General features: G+C 38.3%; 3 protein-coding genes across 5 annotated transcripts; 1 reads left to right on the top strand and 2 right to left on the bottom strand.

Annotated features, from left to right (window-relative positions):
• Window positions 1-210: 210 nt before the first annotated feature.
• LOC141772436 (ciliary microtubule-associated protein 3) lies at window positions 211-5,634 on the top strand. 2 transcript variants are annotated; one of them, XM_074643405.1, is made up of 5 exons: window positions 211-447; window positions 654-752; window positions 2,253-2,386; window positions 4,088-4,205; window positions 5,507-5,634. In XM_074643405.1, the coding sequence occupies exons 1-5, from the start codon at window positions 298-300 to the stop codon at window positions 5,570-5,572; spliced, it is 567 nt and encodes a 188-aa protein (XP_074499506.1). In that variant the 5' UTR covers window positions 211-297; the 3' UTR covers window positions 5,573-5,634. The 2 variants fall into 2 exon arrangements, with proteins under 2 accessions (XP_074499506.1, XP_074499505.1); XM_074643404.1 differs by having other exon boundaries at window positions 2,250-2,386.
• A 55-nt stretch (window positions 5,635-5,689) lies between these two features.
• taf8 (TAF8 RNA polymerase II, TATA box binding protein (TBP)-associated factor) lies at window positions 5,690-15,773 on the bottom strand. 2 transcript variants are annotated; one of them, XM_074643397.1, is made up of 8 exons: window positions 15,577-15,773; window positions 12,595-12,754; window positions 11,025-11,123; window positions 10,872-10,934; window positions 10,589-10,713; window positions 9,493-9,640; window positions 8,346-8,488; window positions 5,690-6,104 (listed from the first exon to the last, which is right to left on the bottom strand). In XM_074643397.1, exons 1-8 carry the CDS (start codon window positions 15,622-15,624, stop codon window positions 5,964-5,966), a joined length of 927 nt encoding a protein of 308 aa, XP_074499498.1. In that variant the 5' UTR covers window positions 15,625-15,773; the 3' UTR covers window positions 5,690-5,963. The 2 variants fall into 2 exon arrangements, with proteins under 2 accessions (XP_074499498.1, XP_074499499.1); XM_074643398.1 differs by lacking the exon at window positions 15,577-15,773 and adding an exon at window positions 15,368-15,527.
• Window positions 15,774-17,055: 1,282 nt separating this feature from the next.
• Window positions 17,056-17,967, bottom strand: g0s2 (G0/G1 switch 2). Its single transcript, XM_074642730.1, has 2 exons — window positions 17,837-17,967; window positions 17,056-17,722 (listed from the first exon to the last, which is right to left on the bottom strand). The coding sequence occupies exon 2, from the start codon at window positions 17,701-17,703 to the stop codon at window positions 17,365-17,367; it is 339 nt and encodes a 112-aa protein (XP_074498831.1). The 5' UTR covers window positions 17,704-17,722; window positions 17,837-17,967; the 3' UTR covers window positions 17,056-17,364.
• Between the last annotated feature and the right edge of the window lie 3,217 nt (window positions 17,968-21,184).

The following is a 21,184-nucleotide window of genomic DNA, read 5'->3' as shown; positions in this document are numbered from 1 at the left end:
ATTTATATATATATTTATTTATTTATATATATATATATATATTTATATATATATATATATATACACACACATATAGTCATTATTTCTTGATATGGTATATATACCATATCAAGAAATAATAATAATAACAATGCCATCAATTTGTGTAATTTGCATACCAACTCGGTTGCCATCGTTACAGCAAGTGAAAACACGATGACGTCATGGAAGGGGGAGACGGAGCTAACTGCGTGGTAGCGTCGCTTTGCTTTTTCCTTTAAGTTTTCACTACTTTCTTGCCCACAAGTTGTTTCCAAAATGTCAGCAACTCCTGTCCAGAGAGTGGCTTTTGGCAGCTGTCAGGAGAGGAGAGTCTTTCCCCTCCATTATGCTCCAGACCGGCTGGGAAACCAAATGGCACGACCGGAAGCGTCACACGTCGGTCCTGGCTGCTATGACAACCATGAGGTTCGTCTCCTAATTAAACATCTGACAGCAACACATCTTTCTTTTCTTTTGTAGCTTCCTTTGTCCTTGCTTGACACGTCTTTGATACAGAAATCAAATGTGTTATTAAACCGTAGTTTGTAGGTCGTTTTGCTTTATGATGATACATGTATAGGCCTACCTATTATATGATTATAGAGTTCTAAATATTTCTATTTTCTTCACAGTTTGGCTCCCTACTGTATGACTTACAGAGGACACCGGGGAGTAAGAAAGGATATAGTCTCTCTGCAAGGACTGCAGCACGCTTTCCGCCCTGTAGCAAGGTAGTACATGAAACACATCATTATTACTTCAAATGATTTATTTGCTCTATATCAACCATAGGCCTAGGTCAGGGGTCAGCAACCTTTACTATCAAAAGAGACATTTCAGGCAACAAATCTGTCTGGAAACGCAAAACATTTAAGCATTGCGATGACGGTAACACAGTTTATAGTCTAAGTATATAGTATATAAGTCTAATGCAGTGAGGGCCCAAGTGCAAAAGAGAAAAAAAAGTCGTAATATTACGAGAATAAAGTCCAAACTTTACGAGAAAAAAAGTTGTGATATAACGAGAATAAAGTCAGAACTTTACGAGAAAAAAGAAAAAATAACACGTAAAATTACTGCTTTATAATATTATGACTTTATTTTCATAATATTACGTCTTTTATCTCGTAAACCTATGATAGGTATTATATTTTTTTTCCTCAATGTGGCCCTAATACTCCGTCGTACCGTCGTACCATAGACCTACAACAATGATAAATAAAAATGAAAATGTAAACAAAAAACAGTGATTCATTTTTTCCATTTTTATAAATCCACAGGGAGCCACTGGAGAGGGGGTAAAGAGCTGCAGGTGGCTCCGGAGCCGCAGGTTGCTAAGAGACCCCTGGCCTAGGTCTACTGAGCACATAGTTGATGTTAGCTTTAAAGGGGCATTCCACCGATTTTACACAAGAGGCTCACTTGATTTGTCACAAGGACAGTGGTGAAATGTAACTAAGTATATTTAGTCAAATATTGTACCCTAGTACAATTTTGATGTGCTTGTACTTACTACATGTTATGCTACTTTATACCTCTACTACTCCCCTACAAGCCAATATTGTACTTTGTAGCCTACATTTATCTGATAATTTACTTACAAAGCAGATTCTGCAGATTTACTTAATTTACTTAATATTATCTTCCATTTCTGTTAATAGATCCCCCTTAATGCTACACACTGTTCCTTTAATACAAAATATAGATCAACTGATAAATTATGTATTATTACGAATTAAGCTGCCGGGTAGTAGCCTATATAAAGTAGATGAAGTTAGCCCACCTTTACCAGCTGCAACATTAAAGTGATGAACACATTAATGCATCAATAAGTAGTTCTGAAATGGGCCATTCTGCATAATGCATAATTGTACTTTCAGTACTTTAAGTAGGCGTGTATTTTGATGCTGTAATACTTTTGTACTTTTACTTGAGTATGATTTTGATTGCAGGACTTTGGACTATTGTATAAGCTCTTCATATATTTTGTGTGCAAGAAAAAAAACATTTGTAAAGTAACTAGTATCTAGTACTTGAGTAAATGTACTAAGTTTCATTCCACCACTGCTAAAAATCAGGACATATTGGCCACCTCTGCTTTGATTTCACCTTTCTTTGTAAAATCTGTCTCCTGTGAGTCCCCCGACTTTATGGAAGTGCAGTGCTAAATGGCTGGAATACCTGTGTAACATGTCAAGTTTAATTTAATTTTGTCCACTTTCTATCAGCAGAAAGCGACCCCATCCCCACAGCAGTACCAGCATGATCAAAGCCGGTCCAGAGTCCCCCCTCCGGGCAAAACACCTTTCGACTCAACCACACAGAGGTTCAAAAGCGTGTCATGTACAACTCAGGACAGCCCAGGGTGAGACTGAGACACACACACACACACACACACACACACACACACACACACACACACACACACACACACACACACACACACACACATACACACACAGACACACAGCGGTGCTGAACTGAGCTGACACGTTTTTTTTTCTATCACATTGATACATTGATATTGATACATCACTTTTCCAAAATGGTTTGGTTATATCTTTCAAGTCTCAAGTCTCCCTCGAGACATCATCCCCCCGTTCACCCATATACCAACCCATGAACTCCGAGTTCTCGGTGTAGATAACAACAAAATGATAATTCACAAAATTATAATAATAGTAATGAAAATAAATGAAATTACTTGTATATATATATATATTTATATAAATTCCCACATGTTGAAATGCATACATTCCAGCCTGCTTGACAAAAAGGGGGTACAGTCTCATTGGTAAATGTTAAATTGAAGTTTACGGTCTTGATTGGTCTTGATCTTGGTCTTGATTCCAAAAATGTAAGGTATAAATCCCAGATTTTATGAGAGATATGACTTTTTTGTGTGATTGTGTGTGTAAGCTTTTCAATCGCTATACAGGAAAAAAGTGTATTAATCCAAAGGTTCAAAGATGGACAACAAGCAGTTTTACAATGTCTAGTAATTAGGGCTGCACGATTATGGCCAAATGCTAATCATGATTATTTTGATCAATATTTAGATCACGATGATTATCATGATTATTCATAGATATTAGAGACAAAATATTTGTATTGCCATTTTACATTTAAATAAACAGAGCGCTGCTTTCACTTCCATGTTATGCTGCAACTGTCCAACCATCAAAAATTCGAAATGTTATCCTTATGTTATACTAATGTCATCTTTTGTGGTTATTTGCATAAAAACAAATTTCAAATGATTAGGAAATAAATTATTGTATTTTATGTAAATATTTGCTTTGATTAAAACAAATATTGGCATTAGTAGTTCTAATTATATATCATAAGTTGCTAGTGTTAGGAAGTTAAACAGGTCATATTTATCTCTCTAATATCTATTTTATATCCCTGTGAAAACATCTCCTTCAAACAACTGGATTTATTCAAGTTTCTCGCCAAAAACTACATTTTATAAGATTACATTTGACGCATCATGAAAGCGCTATAATTTACCATCGCCCGATACTCATTTTTACTGAGTAGAGCTTGAACGCACCACAATGTACACCGTGCTGTCGGCAGATGAGCCAGTCACTATGATTACTCTGAGCAGCATCATGGGCACGAATTCCAATACAATAAAAGTCTAATTGTTAGTTGTTCCCCTACGGCTTATTTTGGACTTGCAGTTGTTACAAATTGCAGCTTTATGTCTTCTTCTCTCATGCTGAAGAACTTCCACACCGACATGTTGTGTGTGTGTGTGTGTGTGTGTGTGTGTGTGTGTGTGTGTGTGTGTGTGTGTGTGTGTGTGTGTGTGTGTGTGTGTGTGTGTGTGACGTTACTGACTGTGCCGACATAAAACCATCACTTGACAACTGCACATGAAAAAAATTTATATATGACACTTCTGAAAACCTGCCAATTCTTCAATGGTGCTTAACTGAATTTTAGAGCAAATGAAACTCTGTATTTGGAAATATTTGAACAAATGAGCTTGAGGGATCCCAAATTTTCTTTAAGATTTTCAAAGAACGAGCTGACAGATATTAATTTTGTGATACAGGCCTGGGACCTACGATCATAATGAAGTGACAAACAGGAAAGTGAGCTGGCCGAAGTGCTTCGGGAGCCCAGACTGGTCCAGAATGCCTCAGATCGAGAAGAAGTCACTCCGGGTGAAGGTAAGGTTTTAACTCCAAAATGTAAAACAAATTGAAAGGGGTTCATACATGCAAAAACAGCTTGAGGATATTTTCTATTTTATTATTTATTATTTATGAACTTTTTTTCCACATACTTTTCTATCACTTTTTAAAAAATTCTATGCTATGACTATTTTATCACTTTATTCATAATACTGTACTATGACTTTTTTCGATATACTATACTATGACTTTCTTATCACTTTTTTCGATGTAATATACTATGACTTTTTTATCGCTTTTTCCCACATACTATTCTATCACTTTTTTAAAAATACTATGCTATGACTATTTTATCACTTTATTCATCATACTGTACTATGACTTTTTTCGGCATACTGTACTATGACTTTATCACTTTTTTTGCCCATACTATACTATGACTTTTTTATCACTTTTCTCGACACACTATACTATGACTTTCTGATCACTTTTATCGATGTAATATACTATGACTTTTTTATCACTTTTTTCGATGTAATATACTATGACTTTTTTATCACTTTTTTCCGACATACTATACTATGGCTTGTTTTTCGACATACTATACTATGACTTTTTTACATTTTCTTCGACATACTATACTGACTTTTTTTCGACATACTATACTACAACTTTTTGCATCTTGTCATAGTATAGAATGTTGAAATAAGTAATAAAAAAGTCATAGTATGTTAAAAAAAAGTTATAGGATGTCATAAGGTTGATAAAAAAAAGTAATGGTATAGTATGTCGAAAAAAGTCATAGTATAGCATGTTGAAAAGAGTAATAAAAAGTCAGTCATTTTAGTGACAAACATGACTTTTTCAACATACTATTCTGACTACTTTGAGTATTTTTAAGGCATACTATGACTTATTTTCAACATACTGTGACTATGAAATTTGCGCTTTTTTTAAAATGAAAAACAAAGCACAGAGAAGCTCTGATTACAACACACACAGGGAGAGCAACTTCATTCTCTGCTCAGGTAGACATTACTCCACTATATCAATGCTCTGAATCCCATATATAGAAACTTTAATCCACAGAGATTCGAGTGGTAAATCTCATCTATGTCTCGGCAAGAACGCGAATAAGTGCTTTTCCCTAAATGTCAAACTGTTCCTTTAGAGTTTGCTGTGCCGAACAAAAAACATGTTTTGAGAATTGTAACCGATCCTGAATCCTATACAAAATGACATACAGCTGCTAAAAAGTGCATGATTTTCGCATAGGAATTCTATGTGGCGGATATTCATAATGTATCTTGCAATAATGCTGTTTTGTTTTCTTTCAGATGAGCAGTGAAAAGGAGTTCCTGAAGCACAGGAGCAGAGTAGCCTACCTGAGTTTATACTATTAATTCCAAAGCTGATGGATGTAAACCCATTGTGGCACTGATGTAACATGGTGCATTTGCCACATTATTTACCTGAACTTTTACTGTCAATTTATTGGAATGAAACTGTTGCCAATATAGTTGGAGATCTCAAGAGTTATAAAAAAAAAAGAAAATTGTTTTTTTTATTCACAAAATGACTGGATTCCTATATGGTTTGTATATTACATCATAATGTTGCTTACAAAGGGAGTGCTTGCTGAAAAGATTACAGTTAACACAAAAGAAAGTTTTCTCTCTCAATAGAAGTCAGTCAGTATACAAAAAGCCAACAGCAGTACTGGTCCCAGCTCACACTCTGAAAGCACCAACCACTGTGGCAAATGTGAGTCTGTTGCTTCAAGGTGGGTCCCACTCATTTCTTCCTCCTCACTTTGGGTTTTTTGACCGGCCGAAGGTACGGGTTGTCGATCACGTTGTCCTCAGCGGCCTTTGCGGAAGGAACAACTCCACCGGGAGGAAGCATGGAGTTCTCTTTGTCAGCTCCTGGATCATCCTGAGTGAGGGAAACGGAAAAAAGATGGAAGTGATCATTGTTGAACACTTCTATACTCGCACATCACATTTAGTATGAATAGTTTGACATTTTAGGAAATTAGTTTATACGCTTTGTTGCAGAGAGTAAGATGAGCAGATTGTTACTATTCGTGGATAACACAGAGGTATGAATCTTATCAACAAACTCTGCAATAAAGTGAATAAGCGTATTTCCCAAAATGTTGAATTATTGCTTTAATTTCAAATTCAATCGAGTATCAATGACCATATAGACCCTTTTACTGTAGATGTCACCAAAAAAAATGCGCTTGCATGTTGGCAACGGAAGTGGTGTTTTGCCCCAGACATCCAGACGAGTTAGCAAGCTTTAAACCATAACGAGCATGAAAATGTCTGGTTGTTACGTGTTTGATTGTCAGAATCGATATTCCGTCAGGATCACGACCATTCAGAGCAACAAGTGTTTCGGTTTAACGAGTGACCATGGTTACATTCAGCCGAATGCGTCATGGTTGCTCGTAGTGACGACAGCTGTTGAAAACACGAACAGAACATGTAGGTGTCCTCGTAAAAGCCTTCAATCAATTTTAAATACTTACTCGTGTGTTTATTATCTACAAATATTCACGCAAGTTACCCCGAGCAACCACGGACGGAGAGTTCCCGGTTAACTGTCACTCATCGAAACACTGGAGGTGTCTATGGCTGCAAGTTATTAAACGTGTTGACTACTACGACCGAAAAAATGCCTGTGTTTGTAGCACCCATTTTAAAACTCGAACTCTGAGTCTATGCCATGGTATTTGACATTCTGTATATGACCACAGATAACGGAGTGATAATGTAGTGACATGTATGCTCGTAATTTCTCGCTAGTGTAAAGTTACGCTAAAGGTTTCTCCACTAAATACGTGTATATATCTGGTCACTGAATATTGGGCCACTTGCTCATGTCATCTACCAACTAACGAATAGCACACAGATCAGGAAAGTCATTTGTTTAGGCTGCATTCGTGATCTTTGCTGGTTAATGCCCTTGCGTAGCTTGACAAGCTATTGAACTCCGCCGTACTTCCGTCCGTCATCATTGTTTAGAAACTATAAAAGGGTCTATAAAAGTCACTTAGAAGAGCATATAAATGGCTGACCTTGTGCACTTAAGCGATAGCTTACGACAGGGCGTGGTAAGTTATATGTTGCCGGTCATCAACAATGTCAATATGAAGGTTATAGACCCATTTCAATTTAAAATAGTCCTGCTCAATCTACTCCTCCATAGAAGTTATAATTAAATGTTTCCATTTTGTAGCTTTGTTACTTTATATCTGTAACCTGTACCGATTCCCCCCGTGACCCTGTCGCTAAGCAACATTGATAACACATTAGTCTAAGGTTTTTTTTTCTCAGATGCAGAGTGATACTGAAAGTGCAGAAGAATTTGACGTCATAGCCATGGTACGTGGTTATTATATCATAGCTATGAACCAATCAGATTGCTTGATTTGAGCTCCCCATTTTATAATCGGAAATTACCTCTCAATAGTATAAGCATGTTTATTTGAAAAGGCAAATTGGATTCTTTAAAGTCAGATTTACTCCATTCGTTTTTGAGGTTTTTATATCATTCTGTAGCTTCACAGTGATTTTCCTTATGTATTCAAATTCCAACTTTCAAATTTTGGTCAGTGTATGCATGTTTTAGTGTCAAAATGCTATTTTCCCAAGCCCTTCTAAAAACGTTTTCCTATGTGACCTGACGTAGGTGTCTGCATGATGACGCTGCTACATGTACTGTATACTGTATATACATCCTTATAGTCAGTGTAGTAACGTTACATACAGCAATGTAGGTGGCGGTCGGCATGCTACCACTTTGGGGAAGCAGACATTTTTATATCTGTAATTTTATGATAAAATATCCCCAGTCCTCTGAACAAAACAGCAATCCACATCCCTGGCACTCAACCCTACAGTAGATGTTCATAATAGAGCTTCTGTATATTCTACATCGAAAAACAACTAGTGCTCCTGGAGGCCCTACATGAAATTAAAGAGGTAGATTTGATACTTGGTACCGGTAAGTAAATCTGACATTAATGAATTTGCCTTTTCTAAAAAAATTTGTGGAAACTGTGGCATATTCCCAGGAAGTAATCATTTTAAAATCTCTGGGAACTCAGAGAGACCATGATGATATGAAAACACAGACATTGGGCATGTTCCAGTAGTAAAGACTTACATTGAGGATGTTTCCTGCTGTGTTCTCGCTGTCTGTCTGGTCGTCCTGCTCAGAGGAGTCTGTCTCCTCCAGAGTCTGCAATTCCAGCTCCGAGGGCAGGAGGGCGCTTAGATATGGGATGGTGCTTGGTTGTGCTGCGATCACTGAAAACACATTCACAGAGATTAGTAGTAGGGACGATTAACGATTAATCGACGATTGATTAATTGGTCGTTAAGAATTTGAATGAGCACATGAAACTCAATCAATGTATCAAATAAAGATCTGAAATATAAAACAAACGTGTAGTCTCCTATTATATTCTAGATATCAGTAGATTGGTGTATTTACAAAGCATGTTTCAATGTCTCGCATTCGCAACCAGGCGATGCACAGAGAGGCGGCGGAGGTGGCCACGCCGAACCCGCAGGCTGAAGTTGATGCGCCCGAAAAGACATGTAATCATTTCCAATTTTCACAACATGTTTTTATCTAACAAAATATCCTGCTTCAATCCATATTTAGTGCCATTTAGCCTTTCAAAAACATTTTCACTGTGGTCAAAAACTGTTCACTCTCCCACATGCATCTATTAACGGGGCGGTCTAGCAGCAATCTAACAGCACCATAAATTACATTCATATAACCACAATAGCACAAAATCACATTTTCCCATCTTGTTATGGTGATAACTTCTTGAAAATAAGATGATAGACATCTATTCTCTCATTGCAGCATTACATTTTGTTGTTTTTGATCATCTTTCTTATAAAACTAAGCGGAGATCATTTTTATGAGCATGTAATCTGATATTCAATGTGTTTAATAAGTCTAGGCCTCTACATCTTTATATGTTTCATAAGCTATGCAATGCTGTCAGAGAATATGCAATACGTTGTTGTGGAATTAAAGCTTTGATTGAGGAAAAAAATGCATTATGTGTTTGGTATAAGCAAAATGTTTATTTTTTTAAATTATGATTAATCGATTGATTGATCGTTAATGTGATCAATTATCAATTCAATTTGCAACCCTAATTAGAACCCATGTAAACACAACATGCTTTCAGTAGCCTAACAGACATGCTGGCTTACAGAGAACAAGACAGACTTGAATGCGTAAACAAAATATTGCAACCGATTTTTTAACTACAGGTGGAATCACTCACATGGGAAGGCAGTGATGTCGTCTTTGAAGAGGCTCTGAGTTTCTCCGGTCTTGGCCATGAAGCGTGTGAGCGCTCGCTCCACGTCTCTCCTCTGACTTGCTGCCTTCTCTCTCACCACTTGGTAGTCTGACACAGGCTCTCTGAACGTCTGAATGCAGAAAGGAAAATGGACCTCACTTTCTGAATTTCATCTGTTACACATAATAAAGGGTTTGCTGATTGCTGCCCTGATGGCAGTGGTGAAACTGAAGGGTGTTTTCATGTTATTCAGGGAGAGTAAATAGTATACCTAATTTAATGTTCATACATAATATTAATAGGGCTGTCAATCGATTAAAATATTTAATCGCAATTAATCACATGATTGTCCATAGTTAATCACAAATTAATTGCATAATTTTTTATCTGTTCAAAATGTACCTTAAAGGGAGATTTGTTAAGTAACACACTTATCAACATGGGAGTGGGAAATATGCTGCTTTATGCAAACGTATGTATATATTTATTATTGGAAATCAATTAACAACACAAAACAATGACAAATATTGTCCAGAAACCCTCACAGGTACTGCATTTAGCAATAACAAATATGCTCAAATCATAACATGGCAAACTGCAGCCCAACAGGCAACAACAGCTGTCAGTGTGTCAGTGTGCTGACTTGACTATGACTTGACCCAAACTGCATGTGATTATCATAAAGTGGGCATGTCTGTAAAGGGGAGACTCGTAGGTACCCATAGAACCCATTTTCATTCAAATATCTTGAGGTCAGAGGTCAATGGACCCCTTTGAAAATGGCCATGCCAGTTTTTCCTCGCCAAATTTTAGCCTAAGTTTGGAGCGTTATTTAGCCTCTTTCACAACAAGCTAGTACGACATGGTTGGTACCAATGGATTCCTTAGGTTTTCTAGTTTCATATGATGCTTTAAAACTGAGCCCGCTACAACCTGTAAATGGCAAGTTGCATTAAAGAAATTAGTGGTGTTAAAATGAATTGTTGACTTTGACAGCCCTAAATATCACCAAAGGAAAATGACATTAGTTCAGAGTTTGTTTAAGGATCTCTATAACAACCAAGAAAAGTTGACTCACGGGTGTTTTGATGTAGGTGTGAGGGTCAGGGAACTCTGGGAAGTGGCTGGGGATGTGAGCCGGATGTGTGCGTTTCTGTCCGGCTGACAGAGCTTTGGGAGTCACAGGTGAGTTGGTCACTGGAGCTGAAATTAAAATCCAAACACCAAGAAAAAAAATTAAGTTCACACATCTATGTTAATTTTTTTAGTTATCATATTAGAATCAATGTAGAAAGTGAGACTACCATTACCAGTCAATTTCATAATCTATACTAGCAGTGGAAGGTAGAGTGGCTACTTACGGGCAGTTATAACCATCCTCTGTGATCTCTTGGCATACACAGGCAGGGTGTCTGCTTTGAAACCTGCAGTGACACAAACAGATTCAATCTGTGTTACCTTGTGTTAGCAATGCATACGTTGGTGTTGTCCTGTTGGTGTCCTCCAGTACCTACCCATTTCAATGAGCGTGACCACTGCATCTGACAGGGTTGGGATGCTTCTGGCTGTGTGTTCACAATAAGCTTTAGCACACCGACCTATTTCAGTTATGTCTGGAAAAGGGACAAAAAAAACCCCACTGGTGCTTAGAAAAGCATTTTGCAGATATAACAACTGGATGACTCATTGAAAAAATTTGATTTAATTTCTGTTTACAGGAATCATCAACAAATGCATTTAGTCATTTTGGACATATTTTTCAGAATCAGTATACATCATTCAAATAATAAGTGCACACTGCTGCTGAACTCAGAGTATCATGTAATGTAAAATGCCAAAGGCATTCAGGAAGTGCTCTGTCTTATGTTGCGTTCACAACAACTTACTACTCGCACGAGTTGAACCGCCCGGATCATTTGTGTTCATTCGCGTCATTCGCATTAGACACGCTAGAGAGAAGGAGCTTGTCTCCATAGATACCAACAACTTTTCTTTCCGCCATTAACCAAGGAAGAAATAACCACCGTTGCTGGTTTGTAAATGTTGTGGAAGTCCCAGATATGTCGGAAAACCAAACACCATCGTGTCTAGGTTCATAACATCACCCGAGGCGCTCTGAATTTCACAAAGCTGTATTCAAGTACAGTTCCATTGCAAGCCACATTTCGCTAATGTGGTATGAACCCAAAGTAAACAGATTGTGCTGTAATTTAATTGCAATAAATGGATCAAAATGATGCCAAAATAACTCAATAATGATGTTGATTTGTAAAAAGTCTGAATTCATGCTTTGTAAGGGCCGGCCGCAAGATTACAAGCAGACTACTTTTAAAATGCTTGTTTTCTGAATGGAGTTTGGATCGATCAGTGCCAGGCTGTCCTAACATTGTAGCTGCTCCATCAATACTCAAGATAACATCATCTAGGCATAAATATGACCGCAACGTTGTTGTTAACGGATCAAAAGTATGCCGAAATACTTTTTTTTTTTAAAGTCTGAATTCATGCTTTGTCAGGTCTGTCCGCGAGCCGACAAGCAAACAACTTTTAAAATGAAAAAAATCGCAGCTCTGGGCGTCTGCAAACGGCCACAATAAGTTTGTCCTCCATCTATGACAACGTCAGGACGTCAGTGACGAGAATCTCAATGCTGATGGGTTTTCACAACACAGTATCACATGAATTTCTCACTCCAGTGGAAAAATTTCATCTTGGGCAAATAGACGCCCGAAGCAAATTTGCGGATACTCTGAACTTCTCTGTGCTGTGTTTATATTGCCGGGCCAGCCATGCGTGTCTTTTAATGCATGTGAGCGTGTCCCTGGATAGCTAATCGCCACCGTTGACCGAGGATGCTGGGATTGTTGATGTAGTGCATTGTTATAGGTTTATAATAAGGTTTTCTAAACTTAACTAAAGACTAAACTGATGAGGGCAAGTTAGTCTAAAACATTTGGTGAATAAAGCACGGTGCCCTGGAGAAGAGTTGTGCGCTGTGTTTTAATTTTAATACACACAAATATTAAAATAGGCAGCTCTGAGGAAAGAGAACATGGACACATCTACTTTAGGATTCATACTTACAGCTCTGCATCATCTCAGTGAGTGTCTCCACTGCTGCCTTCTCCGCGCTCTCAAAGCCGCTCTCTGTCAGGAGGGCACTGACAACAACCTGCAGGGTTCGACGTCGGGCCAGGTGGTAGTTCTCTGCAGGGCTGGTAGCTGCTTTACCACCACTCCCACGCTGAAAAACAGACATCAACCAAATTATTGAGAATATAAAAACATCACCACAGTATTACCATTTTATATGTAAGGCTTGTATCTCCTATTTGGCTGAGTTAACTTAGGAGAAACTCCTAAAAATAAGGGGGTGTCAGTCCTACCTTCAGGACTCCTAAGTCTTTGGTCTGGAGACATTCCCAAAGTATTTTAGCTCTACAAGGTCCTCAGTCTAAGTAGAGAAGTTAAAGTCAGACCAGAGGACTCCTAGTCACCGAGACCTGCTCTCAATCAGCTAAATGCTGCAGTCAATGTGTCTCATTGTGTCAGCATTTACTAGTTGACAGTGGTGGAAGAAATACTCACATCCTTTACTTGAGTAAAAGTTAGAAGTACCATGGTCTAAAAGTACTCCATTACAAGTAAAGGTCCTGATTCAAATTGTTATTTAAGTAAAAGTACACAAGTACCTTTTTGAAGTATCAAAAGTACAATAACTCATTATGCAGTAAAATGTTCCCTTGCCCATGTTCCCCAGTGTTGTACTATTATATATGATATTTTGGAATAATATTAAATGGTAAATGGACTGCATTTCTATAGAGCCTTTTCTAGTCCACCGACTATTCAAAGCGCTTTACATCACGTCTACATTCACCCATTCAGACACAAATTCATATACTGATGGCAGACGCTGCCATGCAAAGTGCCAACCTGCTCATAAGGAGCAGTTAAGTGTTCTTATGCTGTTGGGTAGTTTAATGTACAGCAATGCATCATTTTCTATAATATCATAGTTGTAGTGTTGCGGTTCTGTGAGAACCACGTAGCTCTACAAAGTAAACTTTTCATAAGCTCAGAAAAACAGCCTTGTTATAAGCTTTGTGATGATGCATTTTCAAGCTGATCCAAGAGTTGTTGTTTTTAAAAGTTAATTTAGCTTAAGAATTAGGAGAATTTATTGGGTGAGCGATAATTTAATGATAATTTATCATCTTTCAATGGAATCGTATCGTGATGAAATCATATAGCCTACCGAGATATCATGAATTATGGATACATGATACAAAATGATGTTGTCTATATTGATAACAAGCACCTAGTAACTCAAATTTCCCCCAAAAATCTGATCACTTTGCACTAAAGTTTATAATTAAATAAGAAAATACTCTGTACTTTTCATTTGTAAAATATTTAATTCACACAGGACAGGAGTTTACAAAATAGGTTTAACCGTGTGGTTATTCCATAAAGGCATGGACTAATAATTTATTGAATTATCAGAAAACATACTATATTGTGATATAAATTTTATAGCATTATCGAGATATGAAATGACCTAGGTCCTATATCGGGATAGAAGAATTTGGCCTTATCGCCCAGCCCGGGGAGAACTGTCTCAACCCATAAAAGGAACACACTTCATCCTTTTATGTTTATCAGAAACATTCAAGATCACCGAATATAAAAGATACATGGTTTTCACTGGACAGGAAGGGGATGGAAATGTAATCTGAAAAGTAACTAGTATAACTAAAGCTGTCAGACAAATGTAGTGGAGTAAAAAGTACAATATTTGTCTCTGAGATGTAGTGGAGTAGAAGTAATTGCACAAAAGGGAAATACTCAACTAAAGTACAAGTACCTTGAATTTGTACTTAATGACAGAACTTGAGTAAATGTACTTAGTTACATTCCACCTTTCATGCTGTTTTTTTTATTATAGAAAATTATATTATTCAGTTTTTATCACAAACGAATACATGCTAGTGCATTATTATGTTGCAGTTCGTCAAATTGGAGCCAATTTTGCATTAGACTTTTATAATATTGAGTAGATTAGTATATGTTTTTATGAAAAAGCCTATACGTGTTAAATAAAGGTAATAGATAGATAGATAGATAGTAACTTTATTGATCCTGAGGGAAATTCAAGTTTCCAGCATCACAGCTCCATAGTGCAAAACATGTTAGTAAAAAGGCAGTAAAAAAGTAAGTAATGCAAAGTACAAAAAATATATATACCAAATATAAAAATACAAGGAGATGAAGAAAACTGTTAAAACTGAATATAGTGCAGGATAACAGCTGTTATACACGACTATTAAAAAAGTCAATATAGTGCAGAGTAACAGCTGAGAGACTGTTAAACATGAGTATAGTGCATTATTATCTATCCTGCAGACCGTCCTTCATAGTGTAAAAAGTACAACATTTCCCTCTGAAATATAGAGGACTAGAAGTTTAAAGTAGCATAAAATGGAAGTAAGTGCAAGTAAAGTACAAGTATGTAAAGATTGTAAAGTACTTGAGTAAATGCACTGCTGCTAGTTGGCAGGGTTGACCTGCAGGAGCACATGTAGCTACTCATTAGCAGGTGTGACGTTAAAGGATAACAAACACAAACAAATGAACCCAGACTAACAAACCTACTATACATATCGTGCTATTGACACTGTTAGCGTGTAAAGGCGGCTATACAGTCTGAACAGAAACATGCTCACAACGTGCACAATGCAGCCAACACATGCAGACATGTGTCCAGACAGACAGACAGACACAGACAGGGAGGTGTTCAGTCATTCTCTCTAACATTTACAGACACATTAACTCTATAAACGGGGACACAGCTAACCTTGTCGTCTGTGCTGAAGTACAGCAGGTTCATTGTGGATTCAACACCAGGTATTTTAAGTTATTAGTCCTTGTTGAGAGAGACACACTCAGCACAGACGAGTCTCTTCCAAATGGCTGCTGACTGCTAACAGCTAGCTAAACATTAGCCACCTAGCATCACAGCTAGCTCAGTTAGCTTCATCCTGCTAGTTAGCTACAGCCTCTTACCGTTCCTGCGTTCAGTGAACCTCCCGATGCCACCGCAGGATCCGCCATCTGTCGTTTGTTTGTGCTCTGCTCGTTGGATTAAACTTATTTTACTTTATAAAGACAGAAAGTGTGTGTTTGTCTGACGGCCGGTTTAGCCTAGCAGCCGGTAGTAAACACTGTGTGAGTTTATGTCGTCATTTCCGTCACGCCGACGGAAGTTGTAATAAACCCGGACCATACCGCCCCCTCGTGGCTGTATGTTAGTGATGGGAATTACGGCTCTTTTTAGTGATCCAGATCATTTGGCTCAGCTCACCGAGATGAGCCGGCTCTTTCAGCTCCCAAACGGCTCTTCACTGTGCCACTTCTGCCTTTTATAATTCAACCAAATTTAGCGCTGTTTTGACCTATGATTAGTATGTGTGCAGATATATCACTTAAATTATTCAATATAATTATACTAAACCTTATAATTTCCAGAATATCATCATTTTATATGCTGCTTCGGTTCCGACTGTCACTCATCTTGTCTGCTATCCACGCACCGCACTCCTCTCTCTCTTTCTCTCCTCCTCTCCCTCCTGCTCTGTACCTGTAGACCGTCAGCAAGGCGTGCACCCCCGCCCCTCCCTGCTAGATCGTATGATCCTTGTCTGTCATCACCTGATTGGTCGCACGGATGTCAATAACACAACATTCAGTCACAGTCAGTGCATGTAGTGCATGGAGTACCCGTTGTGCGGAGAAGATCGTCCTGTCATTCTATCTAGAATTAATTAAAGAAAAAGAGCCGGCTCTTGGAACCGGCTCGTTCGTGACCGACACATCACTAGTATATGTAGAATTACACCTGCTACATTTTCAATGTGTCAATCACATATCCAGATTTAATTAATTTTCCTCACTAAATATAGACTTGTGGGCAGCGGTGGAGTGTAACTAAGTACTTTTACTCATGTAATGCACTTTTAAATTTTAGGTACTTTGCTTGAGTTGTCTATTTCCATTTTATGCAACTTCATACTTCTACTCCACTACATCTCTTAGGCAAATATTGTACTTTTTACTCCACTACATTCGTCTGACAGCTTTAGTGAGGCCTACTACTTACTTTTCAGATTACATTTGCACTGCTGTAGATTAAACTATCCAATATAAAGTAGTTCTATCATAAACAACCATCACATTTAATAGTAAAACACTGGCAGGGACCTTTTTTTCTGCAGAATGAGTAGGGTACTTTTACTTTTGATAAAAGCAAATTTTGCTGATGATCTTTTTTATTTGAGTAAAGTTCTGAATGCAGGACATTTACTTGTAATTGAGTATTTTCACAGTGTGGTATTACTACTTTTACTGAATACTTCCCAACACTGCTTGAGAGAGATGCTGGTGCTAAGATACAGCTTACAGCAGGAACAATGAAAATACATCTATTTGATCTTTTTGCAACATGTAAGGGTTACATAACTCTAAAATGAGACCTGAATCAATTGCTACCTGAAAATAGTTTTATTAGAGTGTAAAATTAATTAAATCACACACATTACACATTTTCCCCAACACATTCATCAAGTCACATCCACAAATATCTGCTGCCCAGCAGCCAGACATCACTGCACCATACAGTTTTCAGTGTATCCACTCATTTTTTGCCAGACACCAGGGACAAATTGCATATTTAACAAAATCTGACACAATAAAATGAGAGCAAAGAGACAAGTTCAAAGTGGTGATTTAATTTACCACCATTACCATCAACATTGCCAGTGTCGTGTCCATTTACATCAGGGGGGCAGGGTTTCTTTAAGACGCATGTAAGCGGTAGGAGCTTCTCCGCCTAGCCAACACATGTTTGGCCTTGGCCTCGATCACTTCCGTCTCCAGCACGTCCTCAACTTCAGGGCTAACCGACATCAACACCTCCATCTCCTTTTCCTTCTTCTTCTCCATGATCAGCTCTGCTGGTGCGTCCTCGACAGTCTCCTGCTCCATAAACGGCAGGAACACAGTTTCCACCAGTCCACCGACGAGTCCTAGCATTGCCAGAGTGGAGCCAAGCATGTAGATCTTCAGCATGCTCCGGCTCGGCCTCTGGTTCAGCATCTCCTTAGCGAACGGGATGATCTCGCCAATGGTTTCCATAGTGGGCTGTTTGATTAGTCTGTTGAAGGAAAACACAGAACTCTTTTGATTTAGTGTTGATAACAAAGCACTTTGGAAACTTAAATCAATCTTTCTATACATAAAATGCTGATACTGACAGGCTGATACTCACTCAGAAACAAACTCTGAATCCTTCTCAGTGTTCGGCCCAGTCAGGGATTGGCAGGCAAAGACGAGAGCAGATCCTGCAATTTAAACACAAGTGGAGCCAGGTTAACTCCCACAGTGGCTACAGAATGCATATTCATGAGGCTATTGCAATTGCTTTTTGGAGATCTGGGCTTGTTTGGGTAAAAGGGCATGGGTTTTCAAGGACAAGAAGTGAAGTAAATATTCCCTGTAGGTGAAACTGTGCATGAGGTTTGTATGTGTTGCAGCAGATACAGATACATATCTCAAAAAGACCTCCAACCATGCAGCGATCCTGAAACAGAATGATGAATAAATCATATAAGCATTCAAATACTTCCCATATTATTGAACATTGAACAACATGAGGGGTTTATGTGCTTCATTGTTACCATCAACATTGATCCTCGTCAGGAGAGGTGAATAGTGTCCAATCATAGCATGTGAATGTGTAAAGCCAGTCCCATTTATTGGATGGAAGGCATTGTTTGACATATATGGTTACTTAAGGAACATCCATTATTGAACACTGAAAGATAAGGTTCATTAGAAGAAATGGTTCAATAGAATCCCTCCCAATCATGCCGGCCTGAGCTGCTCTGGCTCATGTTTGCTGTCTGACCATGGAGCTGACCATGAAGCGGTGAGAGATTGCAGGGGGTTAACATGCGTGTGTCTTCTTCTGAAACTGTCTGCCCTTTGACCTTGTCCCCTCACTGCAGGAGAGGAGGGAGTGAAGTCAGGCAAATTAGTTGTGAAATGTGTCTGATCTTTGTCACAGAAAGACAAAGATTTGTGATCAGCTCTGAAAATGGCAACCGGCCAGCGTCACGAGACGTCTGCATGTCGTTTCAACGTCTGCACACAAGATGATAGACGCTTGGCATCATAACGTATAATCCAGTTTGATTTAAGCCATGCCAGTGTTGTGGCTCTAGGGATGGCAGTGTCGACTGGTCTGTCAGTTTGGTCCAGACTGAAATACATCAACAACTATTGGATGGATTGCCATTTTATACACACATTCATGGCAGATAATGTATCCCACTGACTTTCCTTATGCACCAACATGAGGTTGACATTTTATTTTTTATTGAAATATCTCAACAACCATTGGATGGATTACTATGATATTTGTTACACAAATTCATGGTTCCCCTCAGGACCAAATATTATAACTTTTGTGATCCCTTTACCTTTCGTCTATTGCCATCATCAGGTCAAAATTTCAATTTGTCCAGCACTTCCGTTTATGACCAAATACCTGCCTCAGCTTTACTTTGTGTTTAGTGCTAATTAGCGAATGTTAGCATGCCAACATGCTAAACTAACAAGGTGAACATGGTAAACATCATAGGCCTACCTGCTAACATCAACCAAGGCCTATGGAAGGAGGCTGGGTCACTGGTCTTGGGATGTGCATTATGACACATGCACAGCGTAACTGAAGCTGCAGTCGTGCGTTGCGATTGGCTCAATTTCGGTGATTGCAGACCAGATTTTACTGCATGTGTGGTACCCCAAAGATATGACGTGTTCATGACGCGTGACCCAGCCTCCTTCCATAGGCCTTGACATCAACATGCGCATGTTAGCATACTGATGTGAACATTTAGCTCAACTACAACCTCACAGAGCTGCTAGCATGGCTGTAGACTCTTAGTCAATGTCCATTTGTGACCAGTGTTGTTTTACTAACTCATAGGCAATGCCTTGAAGAGAGGAAAGGGCCACAAAGGTTAAAAAACATATGAATAATACAAAAAATATGAACATTATGTCCTCATTTTCTTGTAAATATCCATTCTTTCGTAACAAATTCTATTACAAAATACCCATAATTGCAAAACATGCACAAAAAAAGAACACAGAAAAGAAAAGAAAAGAAAAGGAAAGGAAAGAAAAGACAGCTTATGGTGCACTTCCATTTATTGATCAGCATTTGAACTATTGCTCAGCAGTGATGAAATGGGGCAAAATTCAAGAACAACCTTTCCCCCATTAATCAGTTTTGGATGACAGACTTTCTACAACCGCTGCTGGTAATATCACTATGATTACACCGTTAATAATGTTCCTCTTTGAGCAGCTCAGTTTTGATTCTGGGTTTGCCGCTGCTGGGAAAAGGTTCAGACTGTTTGGAGACCTTTGCCCCATATTTCTGGTTTCTTAAGCTTGAATGGACAGTCTGTCTCTACACTGGACTTCCCCAAGTCAACAATGTTGTGGTCCTAAGGGGTGGGGGGGTTACGGTGTGCGTATATGTGAAAACTCTCTCAACAGGAGCTCAGGGGGAGAAAAGGTTACCTGATGATTTTTGATGATTGCAGACATTTAAAAGCTGAATCTTACAGTGTAGAATCTGTTATGTTTTTAATATTTTATTTGAAATTAAGCTCTTCCTATTGTTTCCATCTTCGCAAAGGCTGGTGATTCCAGTTCAGGGCTTACAGTGAAATGCAGGACAAGCAAAAGTGAATATTATAGGGCTATTAATGTAACATACATTTCAAAACATCGGTGGTTTCCCACCTTCTGATCAAGATTCATATGTTTTGATAAAAGCTGAAACTTTCAGTTTGAACTTGGTTGTAAGGACACGTTGGGTAACTGCTGGCTTACTGTAATTGACCCTGCTGTTGCTCTGAAGACATCACTCTTGGTAATCCTGGCTGTGCTTGAAGAGATAATGTGTCATCTAATCTATACTGACAAATTAAGCCTGATAATTGGTTTGGAGGTTAGTTTAATTAGGGATACCAGGTCAGGTCACAGAACCAGGTAAAATTTGCTATTTTTCCTCTTTACTTTTCTTAAATTAGTGAAAACTAGAATTACCATCTTGCGGTTATCTGACTCCGCCAACCAGTCATGTTGCAGTTTACATCCATGATAATTAGCATACAAATTCTTGAGTTATGGTCAAAAACATGTTTTTTGTGAGTTCACAGTGACCTTGACCTTTGACCACCAAAATCTAATCAGTTCATCCTTGAGTTCAAGTCGATGTTTGTGCCAAATCTGAAGAAATTCCCTCAAGTCGTTCCTGAGATACTGCGTTCACAAGAATGGTACGGACATACAGTATGTACAGACGGATGGACGGACGACATAACCCGAAGACATAAAAAGACTTACAAATGTAGTTGCAGGAGAGAACAGCAAAAAAAAAAAAAAAAATGGAGTTAATGATGAGTAGATTATTAATAATAATTCAATTGCATTATGACTCAACATAAACATTCACAATTCAGTTCCTTTGCAAGGAAAATCTCCAAAAATGATTTACAGTAAGAACAACCTCAGTCCAAAGGTTCATCAGCCTGGGACA

Source organism: Sebastes fasciatus, chromosome 8, assembly GCF_043250625.1.
Source record: "Sebastes fasciatus isolate fSebFas1 chromosome 8, fSebFas1.pri, whole genome shotgun sequence".
Classification (NCBI taxonomy): domain Eukaryota; kingdom Metazoa; phylum Chordata; class Actinopteri; order Perciformes; family Sebastidae; genus Sebastes; species Sebastes fasciatus.
The sequence above is the reverse complement of the archived record's forward strand: the minus strand, read 5'-3'. Positions and strand labels throughout refer to the sequence as shown.

Bases quoted from the DNA above. Each gene is read 5' to 3' on its own strand.
- LOC141772436 (XM_074643404.1), top strand. From the start codon at position 298: ATGTCAGCAACTCCTGTCCAGAGAGTGGCTTTTGGCAGCTGTCAGGAG. The intron at 448-653 runs GTTCGTCTCCTA...TTTTCTTCACAG, and splicing joins GCTGCTATGACAACCATGAG to TTTGGCTCCCTACTGTATGA. The intron at 2,387-4,087 runs GTGAGACTGAGA...TTTGTGATACAG, and splicing joins ACAACTCAGGACAGCCCAGG to GCCTGGGACCTACGATCATA.
- taf8 (XM_074643397.1), bottom strand. From the start codon at position 15,624: ATGGCGGATCCTGCGGTGGCATCGGGAGGTTCACTGAACGCAGGAACG. The intron at 11,124-12,594 runs GTAAGTATGAAT...TCCCTTTTCCAG, and splicing joins CACTGAGATGATGCAGAGCT to ACATAACTGAAATAGGTCGG. The intron at 8,489-9,492 runs GTGAGTGATTCC...ATGTGTTTTCAG, and splicing joins CGACATCACTGCCTTCCCAT to TGATCGCAGCACAACCAAGC.
- g0s2 (XM_074642730.1), bottom strand. From the start codon at position 17,703: ATGGAAACCATTGGCGAGATCATCCCGTTCGCTAAGGAGATGCTGAAC.